The sequence below is a fragment of the Malaclemys terrapin genome, chromosome 6 (assembly GCF_027887155.1).
Source record: "Malaclemys terrapin pileata isolate rMalTer1 chromosome 6, rMalTer1.hap1, whole genome shotgun sequence".
In the NCBI taxonomy this organism is placed as follows: domain Eukaryota; kingdom Metazoa; phylum Chordata; order Testudines; family Emydidae; genus Malaclemys; species Malaclemys terrapin.
Genome location: NC_071510.1, coordinates 116,176,025 through 116,191,099, shown reverse-complemented (window position 1 = coordinate 116,191,099; position 15,075 = coordinate 116,176,025). Strand labels below are relative to the sequence as shown.

Below are 15,075 nucleotides of genomic sequence, written 5' to 3'. Positions count from 1 at the left end.
AGCGGCCGGATGTTCGGCCGCCGTGGTCATCGCCCCCCAAATTTCAGCGTCCTAGGCGACTGCCTAGGTCGCCTAATAGGTTGAGCCGGCCCTGGTAGTGAGCCAACCACTCCCAGTCCCTATTCAAGCCCAAATTGATGGTGTTAAGTTTGCAAATGAATTGTAGTTCAGCAGTTTCTCTTTGAAGTCTGTTTTTAAAGTTTGAACAGGAGTTGGGAGTGCTCATCACCTGTGAAAATCAAGCTGCTGTTTTTCTGATGACTAAATGTGCACCCAAGTTTGAAAATGTTGGCCTTACTGGCGTGTAGCTCACTTTCCTCACCTATAAACTGGATTATACTTATCCGTTTATATAAAGTGCTTTGAGATCTGCAGATGAAAAATGCTATGTGAATGCTCAGGCAGGTTGTTCTGCAAATACCATTAAAAATAAAACAGAGGGGCTGCATGTTTTCCATATTTTTAGACTGCTTAAAGTGAGTTTAAATAATGCATCTCCAATGAGACTTGTTAGGTAGCTGCAACAGAGAGCTCTTGATTTATATTTAAGTTGCATACGTTTTCTTTAACAGCAGATGCACATATGTCGCTGAATGTCTGTGCGTGCATGTTTTGTGTATATACACACACACTGTATGGTCTTGTAAGGATAGAACATATTGTAATGAATATACATAAGGAGGAAAGTTAATGTTGCTGTGGGGTATATCACTCTGAATTTCTTAGCTTTTGTGTTATAAAAATCATGTTTTAATATACTTTTAAGAAATATAATGTATGCTGTAGCTGTTTATGGAAAGTATGAGACCTGCAGGACACTGTGGGAATATATACTGCATTATTCAATTGCTGTTGCTATATGTAGTTAAATCAGAAATTATAGTCTTCCCAAGAGGAACTTCACAATTCTTTCTGGAAGGAATTTTTCTCCAATCGCACATCAGCTGGTGCACAGATGACCTACCCTGCTGAGCCCCAAGCCCACCCTCTGGAGCAAAGAGCAGTATTTACTCTCACTTGCCCCTTTCATTCATCTCCTAAACATATGCTGTCAGTGAGACACCTTTATGTCTAACGGATTGGCAAGTGGCCTCATCTGGAACTAACACCAGTGCCACTTCATGGATCAGCAAGCAGCTGGTGCTAGACAGAGAGACACCTGGTACCCACCCCCGTGCCTTGGGGATTTAACATATCATGGCTATAATACATTTATCTCTAGAGGCCTAAAGGCATAGCAGTCAGATCCAAGATAACTGGTTCCTAAGCCTTGTCGGGCAAACCTAAATGGATTTATTTGTTGTGTAACCTGAGATCACTTAATTTTTATGGGTATTTTTTTTTGTTAGGGGATATTTTCTTAGATTTCAATCTGGACTTTTTCCACAGAAAGCGTGCTACCCATAGCGCTGGGAAAAGGAAGGGCAGCCAGAAAGACTTGAGGCCCCCAGACCTCTGGATACACCATGAAGAGATGGAGATGAAGAATATTGAAAAGCCATCAGGTTCTGACCCCTCAGGAAGAGACTCGCCGATGCAGAGCTGTCAAGACATCACGCCAGTCAGCCACAGCCAGTCTGAAACTCAGCTGGGCAGCAAGAGTGCCTCACAGTCTGGTAATATCACCGCCATTGTGCTCACTGAAATGTTCCAGCTCTCACCTGCCTGGAGCTGTTTTTAACTTCAAGAATCTGTAGTGATATGAAAATATTATCTTTGGGGGGCAGAATAACATGGTCAGTCCTGAAATCAATAAACCTGGGTGCTATGGTCCAGATTTGACCTAGCTGTATACAGTTATGTCAGAGAGAGAAAAGGGTGCTCATAATCCTTGTACATGGGCCTGCCACCCTCCCATTGTTGCACTCCTAGACATAAGAACTGGGGAGTCTAGACCCAGCAAAGGGAGCATCCAGCAAAATCAAGCCAACATAGGGTGGAAATGTGCAATGTACATTTGTAAAGGGTACTACAGTGGTTGTTCTAAAATGTGCCTCTGGGGACTCCCCTGCTGCAGGCCCCCTCCACCAATGCCAGCCGTGCTTAACAGGCCCAATACAGTTCTGGTGGTATTGCCAGCTCCAGGCATTCAAAAATCACAATTCAAGCCATCCACAGATTGGTTTTTATAAATCACGAGATTTAAAAAGAATTAATTTAGGCTCTGTTTATTTGCCTTCTGGTGTTGGAGTATTTAGAGTCATGCTGTCAAGATAATAACCAGATTCCAGCAACTGGGGCTCTAGCAAACACAACAATTATTAGAAGACTTGTAATAACATTGTGAGAGTTGGCAACACTGCAACTGGGCATGGTGGCAGATACTTCTTGTCTAATATAACAGCATGACTAGCTGCATGGGTAGCTTCTAATGCAAGTGGAGCAATACATATGCTGAAATTGAGATCTGAGGGAATGAAAAATTACCTGGACCCAAAATTGATGAACAGAGTATATTGTATACAATATTGGAAGGTTTTAGCTTATCATAATCAAATATTCCCAATTGCTTTAATGGATAAGAATGATTTTTCAAGAATTCAAACATTAAGCAACTCAATAGTGTCTGCAGAACAGGTAGTGTCTACAGATAATAGTATCAACAGGTAAATTTCATTTTTCCAAAATGACATGCTACTTTGCATCGGTTAATAATTAGAAGAATATGCATCATGTTTGATTTCTACTCCATTCTTTCGTTATTGGCTCAGAACTTCAGCTGGAAATCAAACATTATTGAGAGCTTGTCTGCATGATCAATTAGTACACCGCAAGCCGGGGTGTACATCTTCAGTGCCCTAGCCTGCCACATATGAACTGATCATGTGGACTCTACTGTATGAACCAGCTAGTCAAAGTGTATTATGGTACTTTAGCAAAAATAACAAGGAGTCCTGGTGGCACCTTAGAGACTAACAAATTTATTTGAGCATAAGCTTTCGTGGGCTAGAACCCACTTCATCAAATGCATGGAGTGGAAAATACAGAGCCAAAAAGGTACTCAGAAGTCACCTACTACAAGACTGGCCCAACAAAGAAAGTAACGTCACTCAATAACAATCCTAAAAGTGGCAATTCTTCAACAACAAAAAACTTCAAAAACAGACTCCAACATGAAACTGCAGAACTGGAATTAATTTGCAAACTGGACACCATCAGATTAGGTCTGAATAAAGACTGGGAGTGGTTGGGTCATTAAAAAACCAAAACCTGATTTCCCCAATACTAATTTCCCCCTACTGTTACTCACACCTTCTTGTCAACTGTCTGAAATGGGTCACTCTGATTACCACTTCAAAATTTATTTTTCCTCCCTTGGTATCCTGCTGTTAATTGAATTGTCTTGTTATACTGACCTCATACTTGGTAAGGCAACTCCCATCCTTTATACCTGCTCCTGTATTTTCCACTGCATGCATCTGATGAAGTGGGTTCTAGCCCACGAAAGCTTATGCCCAAATAAATTTGTTAGTCTCTAAGGTGCCACCAGGACTTCTTATTGTTTTTGCTAATACAGACTAACACGGCTACCACTCTGAAACCTATGGTACTTTAGTGTACAGTTGCAGGCTCCACATAGTGGACCCAGCAGACTAGCATACTGGGTTGCCATGCACTAAGTCTCCGTGTAGACAAGTCTTGAGTTTGCATTCCACTTTAGGAGACTCTATTGGTGGTGGGGAACACAGTGGGAAAAAAATCAAATGAAAAATGGAGCAGAGAGACAACACAGTAAAAAAGAGTTTTGCCACCATAAGTGAGATCAGAATTTGGCCCAGAGAGAAAGAAACTCTCATGCAAAAAATGCAATTTAAGTGTAGTATATAGGCAGCCTAGCTTTTCTTTTCTATCCTTAAACAGTATAGGTTTCCTTTTTGTTAGAAATTTTTTTTTCAGTAATAAAATGTAATAGGGTGGGGAAGAAGCAGCAATATATAGATTCAAAATATAAGTATATTTGGCATGAGTTTGCATGGCTGCATCACTCATGAGTGACAGTGACAAGTTAGTCTGGAAAATCACATAGGGTTTTAAATAATGCAGATTCTTTGGTGATATATATGATGGTAAATGCTTAGATTTCTTCAGCTGCTACTATTGTTTGTATCTCTATTCCTTACCTACCATAAGAGGTACAGGCTTTAGTGTGAAAGAAATGGCAGACCTAATAGGATTTCAAACCTCTAAAATGATCTAAAAGTCATAGGTTGCTGTCAGGATTTTAGGGTTTGATATCTTACATAGTGGTTTGTCTTTTTTCTTTTTTTAATTTGTATTGGATTAGGACCTAGAGGCCCCAGCTTCATTGCACTAGGCACTTTACAAACATACAACAAAAAGATGATCCCTGCCCAAAAGACTTTAGAATCTATTCACAAGTAAGATGATCGTGGGGCATAATCCAAAACCCATTAAGATCAACTGTAGTCTTTCCATTGACTTCAATGATCTTTGGATCAGACCCAAGATAAGCAGTGGTCACAGCACACCAATTGCCTAACCAGAAGGGCTAGATACAAATACATGCAAACAACTAGGCCAGATACTTTTATACTTTTATAGTACTGGGAATCCTAGAATATCCAACTGAATCAAACATATTGTCCTCGCCCTATTTCATCACTAGATTTTGGACCTTAAAACAGTTACTGGTGCAAGACTGAGATTTTAGTCTTGAAAACTAAATCAAGATAATTTGAAGGAAAGAAGGAAAGAGTTTTGTGGAGAGTCTTATTAAAAAAAAAGTTTATGAGCTGCTCAGAGGTTTAGAAAGTAATAGCCCCAGTGGAGATGAGTAGGCACAATAGAGGTGAACTACTCAAAGATACCAAATAAATTCAGTTTTGTTATGGCAATAATTAACTTATTTTCCTCGTGGTGGTATAACTACTTATGTGATATTAATATAATATACACCTCTACCCCGCTATAATGCGACCTAATATAACATGAATTCGGATATAACGCGGTAAAACAGCGCTCCGGGGGGTGGGGGGGGCGGGGCTGCGTGCTCCCGTGGATCAAAGCAAGTTTGATATAACGCGGTTTCACCTATAATGCGGTAAGATTTTTTGGCTCCCAAGGACAGTGTTATATCGGGGTAGAGGTGTACATATCAGATATGATACAATCTGAGAACCAGAAAACATATCTTCTATTACTTCTATTACTGTACCAAACATCCCACTGAAAACAAGGTACCTCCATGACCAGAGATAGTTACCCTAGCTTCTTTGGTTACACCAAACATCTCTGTATGAGTGTAAGTGGACTAAAACTTTTAGTTTGGCTACCTGAATATACCTACATCTATATTTCAATATAAATAATATTATAATAAAATGCCTGATTTTTGTAGCTACTGAGCCAATCATTTGAATTGGCTGGGACTTAGTGGGTGCATATAAAGCATCTCTGCAGATAAGGCCAGTTATTTAGGTGCTAGATTATGGATTTAGATGTCCATCTTTATGTACCCAAATCTGGCCATGATACTTTGTTTGAACTTTAAGGGAAGTGGGTAATTAGTAATGTTGAGGCAGAGGGTTAGTGTCATTTTTATGAAGCGATTTTTGTTTCAGCAGCAGGGAGAAAGGAGAGTTAAACCAGGATGTGATTGTAAAGGGAGAAATTTACATTTAAAGACAGTTGTAAGAAAATGAGAAACAACCATTTTATTCAGGAATGGTGTCCAAAGTAGTCTGTGCAGAGCTATTAGGAGATGATGCCATTTAAGTGACCAATTTTAATGATAGATGTATGAAAAAATACCCATTCACTTTACTGCAAGACGTACGGTAAAGAGGGAAACAGTTTGGTGGATAGCCATTGTTAACATAGCCACTGTGTTGCTTTTCACTAGGTCCTGACACAGAGGATGTGGGAAGTAGTATGTCCACGTTAGAGCGCTCGCTTGCTGCCCGCAGAGCCACACGTGCCAAGCTCATGATTCCGATGGATTCACAACCAAGCAACCCTCGTGAGTAGTGCATCTCTTACTCCCGCTTACAATTTGATGTGAGAACAATAGTGCATCTAGAGTCTCTTTCATCTGAGGATCTCAAAGCATCTTACAATATTAATTAATTAAGCCTCATAATACAACTACAGTAAGTAGCAATAACCACATTTTACAAAGGAGTAAACCATGGCTTCTCAAGGCTTCACAATGATTCAGTAGGTGGAAATAGAATCAAGAAGTCCTAACTTCCAGTCCATTGCTCTAATCAATAGACCACACATTTCCTATGTGTACATTTCCTATGTGTACAGTACTTGGGGACACACATTACAAAGATTTGTATTTACTATGATAATTGCTGTTCTTCGTTATAAAATTTAGCCAGCAAATGTACTTTTATGCATTACTGTGCAGTGTGATTCCCAACATGGGTTACAGGATGGAGATGTCAAGTCTCTGGAAAGAATCCCTTGGTTTCATTGAACTGCTCAGCACACATTAAATCTAGACATTATTTGGTATATGTTACATTTCCAGTAATCTATAAGGCCCTGATCCAGCAACCCATTACACAGGTGCTTAACTTTAAGCACATGAGTGGTCCCATTGATGCCAATGAAACAACTTGTACTTTAAGGTAAGGAAGTACTTAAACATACTGAGGCAAAAATCATTCTTGGGAACTGTCTTCTTTTTAGGCTGTATCCACTTGTAGATAACGCGATCGCATACACACTTTGACATTCCGACCTGACATGCTGCTCCCTAAGGGGAGTTGAAAACATAAAAAATATTGGAGAATGCACAGGATAAAGATTCAGTGGGTTGGATTCTGATCTCATTTACTCCAGAGAAAATCAGAAGTCACATCACTGATGTTGATGGGGCTGATAATCCCCTCTCTCACACTAGACTTACGCTGCTATAACTGCACTAGCTGCAGTAGCATGACTCCTGATTTACCCTGATACAAGGGAGAGATGAATAAGGGCAGTGGAATTACACTGATGTAGAAGTGTTGTAGGCAAGATAAGAATCAAATTCATTGTAATTGCAATGGTACAATACCAGTATAAGTAAAATCAGTCCGCTTTATAGTAGGTCAGTGTATATGGATACGTGTGCCGTTGGGTTTTTTAGGATCAAATCATAAACAGTTTTAGAAGGGTGAGGTCCTGTTTTCTATCTCTATCCTACTCTCACTAGTATATGTCTAACAGAGAGATTATAATATATAATGATACATGGGGGGAAAACTGATCTCACATTTAGGTCTAATTTGTGAACTTTTTAGGCTGGGTTCTAATGAACCTGTTTCTTTCTCCATAAAATAAAAGTGGATTGTTTTTGAGGTGCTTTATCATATTTTTTAATTTATCTGACTCAATGTGCCAAACACTGAAAGTAATATGAAATAAACTATAGAAAGGACCGAAGAAATGAAAACAGGTAATTATTCTAAAATAAAATAAACACATTGGCACTGTTAAGTGGCAAAATAGAAGTGACTTAAGCTGATCTTAAAAAGCATAGAAAATCAGTTTATTTGGGTTCTTCAGGATCAAATGAGCTATTGAATGAAACTTTTTGTATTGACATGAAAGGGCAAAACATTGGTGAGTTTCATAATGCTACAAGAGAGACTGTTTGAGGCCATCATTGTTATTGAAATGTCGCCATCATGATACTCTTAAGTCTCTAAATTCCTTCACAGAAAGGCACTAAACTTAATAAAGCAATTGAAGAGCGTGTCATAGGGTCTCGGCAGATTACAGTCCAATGATGCTAAAGTTAGTCTCAAAGGAAATCTGGCTTAATCTCATTAATAACGAAGACCTGGACCCACACAAGGACAAAATTGAAAAACAATTCAGAGCATTGTTTCCAATATATATCACACAATTGATCTCAAATACACAATCAAAGCGTTGAGAGTTGAGCTGAAAACCAGAAAAGAGGCTGAAATGCAGCTGATGATACATAGTCCTAAACACCTTCCTTCTCCCCAAGCATTTAAAATTAAAGATCTGGATTTTGATCCCAAGTCTGTTTGTGAAGAAGGCTATATCACAATCTGTTGTATCAAAATGGTGACAAGTTATGGAGTAAAATCTTGGAAAATAGGACAGTTGAATTCAGAGTGTTATCTATTGGTGAAAGACCTGTGCACTTCTCAGCACCAACACAGCATTTTTTTTCATTTTCTGATTGGCTTAGTCAAAACATATTAATAGGGTAGGGTGACCAGATGTCCCGATTTTTATAGGGAGAGTCCTGATTTTTGGGTCTTTTTCTTATATAGGCTCCTATTACCCCCCACCCCCATCCCAATTTTTCACACTTGCTGTCTGGTCACCCTATAATAGGGTAGGTGCTGACAACAAATAACTTGACAAAAGTGTGTATCATTATAAAAGGGCAAATTTTTAAAAAGGAGGTAGACAAATTTTGACTATTTAGTATTATGTTCTTGTGATTTACCTACAGAATTCCAATCTATTCATTTTTTTTTATAAAACTTACATCTGTATGAGGAAGAAATATGCTCATAGAATGAATCACTTTTTGGGGTTTATTTTCACTGATTTTTTAATTAAGTCTTTTTTCTGAAATTGTGGAAAATCACAACAACCCTGTTTTGGTGGTGGAGACGATCATGTTGATGTGTTTGGCAACATCTGGGGATTTTGGGCTACTGAGCACAGCTTTGGAATTTCTACTTCATAATCTCAATGAGCCATACTTAGATTACATTTTTATTGGGCATAGTGAAAACATTTTGACGCAAGAGGGCAGTGGTCAGAGAGCTCCAAAATTTGGCAAGGGAATTTCTGCTTTCAAACTCCTAAAGCATCCGTATCAAATACAAATTCAATTCTTGGTAGGCTATGTCAGAACAAATTTCTTGTCATATTACAGAGGTTTATTGAAAATGCTTGAAGCTATCTTTTCCCTTAGCTTTTCTACATAAATATAATATTACAGTGAATACTCTGATTTTTTTTAAATTCTTATTGCCTATGCCTTGGAGAAGAATGAAGGGATGGACTTCAATAAATGTGTTGGTTTTTTTATGACTCAATACAGAATGATTGTTTTTGCAGTGCATTAACAGTGTTACAAGCAGGAAGACTATTATTTAACCTTTCAAAAGTGTGAATAAAATGATTTCCACAGATAAAATTAAATCTTTGAATAGTAAGATTACTATTCTAAGGATGAGTAAATTGAACCTAGACATTTTGAATGTTCAAAATACTATGATTATCATTTCTTAATAAAAGTTGTGTGCGATTCTACACTTCCCATTTTCCTCTGGAAGTACAGAAATGCCCAACAAAGACTGTGTCGTTTAGTGCTTAAAGAAGTAATAAGGAATAAGCTCTTTGTGTGACCTTGGGCAAATTTCCCAGTTTACAACTCTGTGGTGGATGTAATAAGGGCTAGAAGTAATAATAATGTCTACTTTAACATTTATAATATTGTTTGCAATTCACAATTTATAATATTGTTTGCAATTGTTGTGAAAAGTGCTACATAAGCCAAAAAAATTAATCATTGGGCCAAATCCTGAAGTTCCTACCCAATGTTTACTCGGGCAAAACTTTTGTTAAAGTCAGTCGGGGTTTCCCTAAGTAAGAAGTGCATAAAAACCAGTAAAGGAATTCAGAATTTGGCCCATTATTTTTGTTATTGGTTGTTTATTCCTGGATTGTTCAAAACCAGAGCATATTGGAAATCACTCAGAAGAAATCCTGATTTCATTAGATTTTGAGCCAGTTTCCAAACCAAAATGATTCATATGCTTTGGAGAAGCTTTAAATGTTCAGGGGATTACGGTAATTTGTGCATAACCCATTGTTTCTCTTTCCTCTCTTTGTTGGTTGTAATTCCCATTAGAACTATTATAGTTAAATGCACACACTGAGTGAGGAAGTAGAGTCAGTCTCATTTACGCTGGTGTTAATCAGGAATAACTTTAGTAGAGTCACTAAGATTATATCCTGGCCCTTAAAGCCTTGATCCATCCATTTTCCTTTCAAATATTTGTCACTTAACAGGAAAATATTCAAACTTGTCTGCCTAATCTGCACCCCTGAAACAGGCATTTATGTTTGCAGATAGTTTCATACTAAAAGTGGCTTTTTGTATGTGAAAATATCCCAGTCACATGAAACATGCCTATTTCTGTATACTGATGTGGTCTACGTATGTGTGTTGGTGTGTCTATAAAGAGCACACATGCACTGTTTGTTTGTTTATTTATTTATCTATTATTTATATTACCATAGCATTTAGGATCTAGTCATGGATCAGGACCCCACTGTATCAGGCATGATACAAAATACATATTTTGTGGCTGCAGCTTGGGCACCCTGCTTTGGAAATGTAGCCATTTGTAGTTTTCTGCTGGATCCATCCATTTATTTTTAACCTTCCACAAATACTCACAGAATGTCTTTAATTCTCTCTCTCTTTTCAGCTGTTGTCAGTGCCATCCCAGTGCCAACACTAGAAAGTGCCCAGTACCCAGGAATTCTGCCATCTCCAACATGTGGATATCCGCATCCGCAGTTCACTCTCCGGCCCGTGCCATTCCCAACACTCTCTGTTGACCGGACCTTTGGAACAGGAAGAAGTCAGTACAGTGCCTTACCTTTTATTTTGATGTTTGTTTTCTGATTAAGTGTTTTGAAGTGGTGTTTAGACTGGAAATAAGGCATACATTTTTAGTAGTGAGGGTAATTAATAATTGGAACAGGGGTTGTGTTGGATTTTCCCTCACTGGCAAATTTTAAATCAAAATCGGACGCTTTTCTAAAAGATCTGTTCTAGTGCAAACAGGAATAATTTTGTGAAAGTTCTATGGCCTGCAGGAGATCAGACTAGATGATCACAATGTGTCCTTTGTGACCTTGGAATCTATGAATCTATGAAATAGCAAACACAGTATTATTTTCTTATCAGGAGGACAGTATACTTTAAAGGAAGGCTTATAACTAGCTTAGAGTTTGTGTACACATTAATTTGAACAAAATGACATCTCACCTAGTGACTGGGTTCCTCTGAGTGTTTTCTGGTAGGAGCCAGTAATAAAAAGGAAAATATCTGCAGTTGTGTAGTACAGTATAGTTTTGAAGTGTAGTAAGAATGCATGCAGTCTTTGCAGTTAATTCCTTCTCCTCAAAGTTAACTAGTATACAATATAAAAAGAATACATGGTGGGTTGCATTTTCAAAAAGCACTCCATCCTGGTCTAACTTGAAATCAATGGCAAAATTCACATTGAAATCAATAGAAAAATGTCATTGATTTCAGTGGGAACAGAATTAGGCCAGTGTTAATTGGTCTTCAAAATCCCACCCAGCATTCTCTATATTAAACCCAGATTTCCCAAAATTGCACTAATATTCCCTTATCAGCAGACTTGTTCCTTATAAAACATTGTCATCATATAGTCCTTAAATTCAGTGTTCATCTGTGTTTAATGCATTCTTGTGAATTTGGAGGATCAAAATATTATGGTAGAGAGCTCGTTAGTTCGTACCAGGTAGACTGAGAATACTGATCAGGGGAGACACCAGAGAGCCTTGTTTCACACCTCTTCTTAGAAGTTGAAAGTTGTTGTGCCTCTTCAGTATCGTCTGTGTCAAATCCCCCAAAGTTTTAAAACCTCTTGGTTTGTACCAAAACAAGATTTAGTAAAAATTGAAAGAGAATTGGATCAAAATAAAAAAAAACAATCTGCATAATATATCTAGCCGTAAACTCTGCACCAAGTTATCTAGATAGGTCCAAGTATGTCATTAAACTTGGAAGAAATAGTGCATGCTTCTGGAGAAGGTATACTTTTACCAGCTTGCACCTTTGTCCATGACAGTTTGGCAGGGCAGCATTTCTTCGACTCTGGCATCTCATATCATCCTTTGCCCCCTCATCCTCTCAGTTTACTTTAAACTGCCTTCCTATGGCATCTTCCACAAAGATATTACCATATATGGACCCTTCAGGAAGGATATAACAGTCTTGTATGAAATAATAACACCTATCTCTTATGTAGCACTTTTCATCAGTAAATCTTAAAGCACTTTACAAAATGGGTCAGTATCATTATCGCCATTTTACAGATGGGAAAACTGGGGCACAGAGAGGTGAAATGACTTGTGCAAGGTCATCCAGCAGGCTAATGGCAGAGCTAGGAATAGAACCCATGTTTCCTGAGTTCCAGACCATTGCACTCTCCACTAGCTCACACTGCTTGCTGTGACATAGATTTACCAGACTTATATTCTTTAGAGAAATAGATTGGTGTACTTTTGTTCCTGTACTCACTTTACAGTTTATAATGCTCTTTGGAAAGCATATGCACACAACAGTTGTCCCTCAGCCTCACCTTCACACCTTATTTTTAAATAAGCAGTCCTAACATCATGGGCCATATGTTCTAGCCTATTAACATGCTTTTGCATGTTAATTATCCTAGCTCGAGGGCTCATATTTTCTTATAATTCCCTCTTAACTTTATTCTACTCTTCAGTATGAATTGCTGACATATTTATGTCAATCTATCACACACATTTTTCATATTCCTGGCAGTCTGTGCTGCTAATTCATGGAGAATAAATTCCATGAGTGGTTTTTCTCCTGTTTGATTTTTGCTTTCAGTCATTATGGTCAGACCCCGATGGACTGTCAATTGACATTTCAGTAGAAGGCTTATTGGTAGACTGTGGGCCTAGATGTTCTATCCATGAATGCAGTATCATTGTCACCTTCTTCCCCTACAATGACTGGGTCCAATACAAGGCTAAATGGTAGTTGCCTCTGGAGGGCCTGTCTGGGGCAGCTAACTCCTGGCTGGATGTTTCTGTGTGAGAATATAGACCTCCCTCACCCCCAAATTATCACAGATTTAACACGCAGAAACACAGGGTCTTCAGCTTTTTGATGTATGGACACCAGACTTGGGAGGAGAATTTTAACTTCACATTACAAGATGTTGGATTCTGCCTACCCATGGCAATGGAAGAGAAGATTGACAGATTGGAATGTGTGGTCTTTATCCTGAAGAGTTTAAAAAAAATGTGGATGCATGGGCAATTGCACCTCTGATAGGCACTTTGATAGTGTTCACTGGGGCAATGTGGAGCAGGGATCGTACATTTCATAAGTATGTTTCATGGTACATTTCACAAGAGATTATATATTTAATAAATTGTCAGCAGTATAACACAAAGTAAGGCATGCACAAACTCGACACTCCTCTGAAGAGCACTGGACAGGAGGCTGGTGTCCTGTCCCCCATATCTTGTAGATGGTTTCCAACAGGATGGATGGGAACATGACTGCCTCCTTTTGAGAGAAAGCCCTTTGCTCCCCTCTCTGGACTCTGCTAGGTCAGCCACTATCATCTTGTCCCCCTTGTGGCATTACCTCATCGTTTTTCTAATACCTCCAGACTTCTCCTGTGACCTCTCACAGCATCCACCCCATCAAGTGCCTTCATCCACAAACAATTATTTTACATGGCCCCCATATTGTCAGACTTCTCCCCAGAGGATGTCATGGCACACCTCAGTCATCTGATCAATATCTTACCCTTTTCTTGTGAAAAAAATGCATTTTTGAACTGAGTCTGACCAACCTGCCCACCCTGGACTCACCACTGGAAGCAGGTGGTGAGAGCAGCTGAGCATTTCTGTACAGCAGTGATTGATCCAAAGCAGATATTTCTGCAGCTCTCCAGTAGGAATTGTGAAGTACTTCTCTCAGAATGACATCTTGAAAATTTCTGGCTAAATATTTCGCTTTTAGACAGTAGAGTAGAAGTGAGGAGCATTATCTGTGGCTAAATTCCCACACATGCAACAAACCAGGTGGGAAGTCAAAGAAGACATTGTTACTTCTGCAGCATCCATCAGAGATGCAGGAGATTCAGCTGCAAAATATGACAGAAAGAAGCGCCACAAAACTCCATACACAAAAAAATCCATAAGGCAGAAACTATTTTCATATATGTTGTTTGTTTTATCAAACAACCAGCCAAGCAATTGCCTAGCTTTCTGTAACAGCATGGTGGGTTAGCTTTCTGCCTGAGAGAAATGGAGAGGAGGCTATATAGATAGATAGATTTGTGTGTGTGTGTGTATGTATGTGTATGTATGTATGTTCCTGCTATCTCTACTGATGCTCCCACCACTGAACACAGGGACTGGCAGCAGCACATAAAAGAATGGAAGAATGGCTGTGCTCCTTGTGGCACATTTCCTTCCTGCACACTCAGCCAGCAGACAACATTAAAAAGCAGCTGGAGCACCTGCTTCATGTTTGGATCACCTTACCAGGTCTCCCATATGGCTTCTCTCCTGCAAGAAATGGTTTCAGCAAAATTACTCTAGAATTCTGAGTCAGTCATATCCACTTCTTTGTCTTAATCGGATCATGTGGGGTTTTCTTGACAGTGAACTGCAATTGAAGATCATACTAGGGAAGGTGCATAAGGTACATTCGTATCCATTTGAACCACACAGTGAAAACCCCATGAGACTCTTGCCCCATTGCAGTAAAGTTTTAAAAAAAAATACATGCACTGCAATAATTCCTTTGCAGTGAATTCTACCTACTGTACTACATGGCTGAACATGCTATCGATCAGAATGTAGCAATCTTTGAATACATCATGTGCAATGTCATTATGGAGAGTGTTGCTGTGCATTCTGCAAAGTGGACCATGCTTGAACACCTCTTTCTGGGGCTAAGTCAGAATCAACCAGAACCTCCTTGAATAATAAATCTGCTTATTTGTTTTACACTATCAGTGAAATTTATATAAACCAATTATTATACATTTGCTTTTCTATCCTTGCTGCCAGGAAATATATCTGTGTCATATTAAGGTGGCTTCACTCTGTGCAGCAGTTCCTCCTAACCATTGGCCTTCACCTGAGGAATCTGTCTGGTCTCTATTTTGAGCTGTTTAACATGTACCTCAGGAGGCTGGAGAAAGATTGTGAGATGCTGTGGGCATCTCATCAAACTTGCAGAGGACACTCAGGTTTGTCTCCTCCCCATCAAGCACAGACAATGCTGTCCCCTTGAGGTCTCAGAATATG

The 15,075-nt window shown here is 38.9% G+C and overlaps 1 protein-coding gene across 1 annotated transcript in view; it reads left to right on the top strand.

The window, feature by feature from the left end:
• Nucleotides 1-15,075, top strand: part of DCC (DCC netrin 1 receptor) — a 943,937-nt gene that overhangs the window by 894,149 nt on the left and 34,713 nt on the right. The window contains exons 24-26 of the mRNA XM_054032598.1: nt 1,390-1,616; nt 5,864-5,980; nt 10,446-10,601. Of these exons, the coding sequence (XP_053888573.1) occupies nt 1,390-1,616; nt 5,864-5,980; nt 10,446-10,601 (500 nt within the window). The remainder of the gene's footprint in view (nt 1-1,389; nt 1,617-5,863; nt 5,981-10,445; nt 10,602-15,075) is intronic.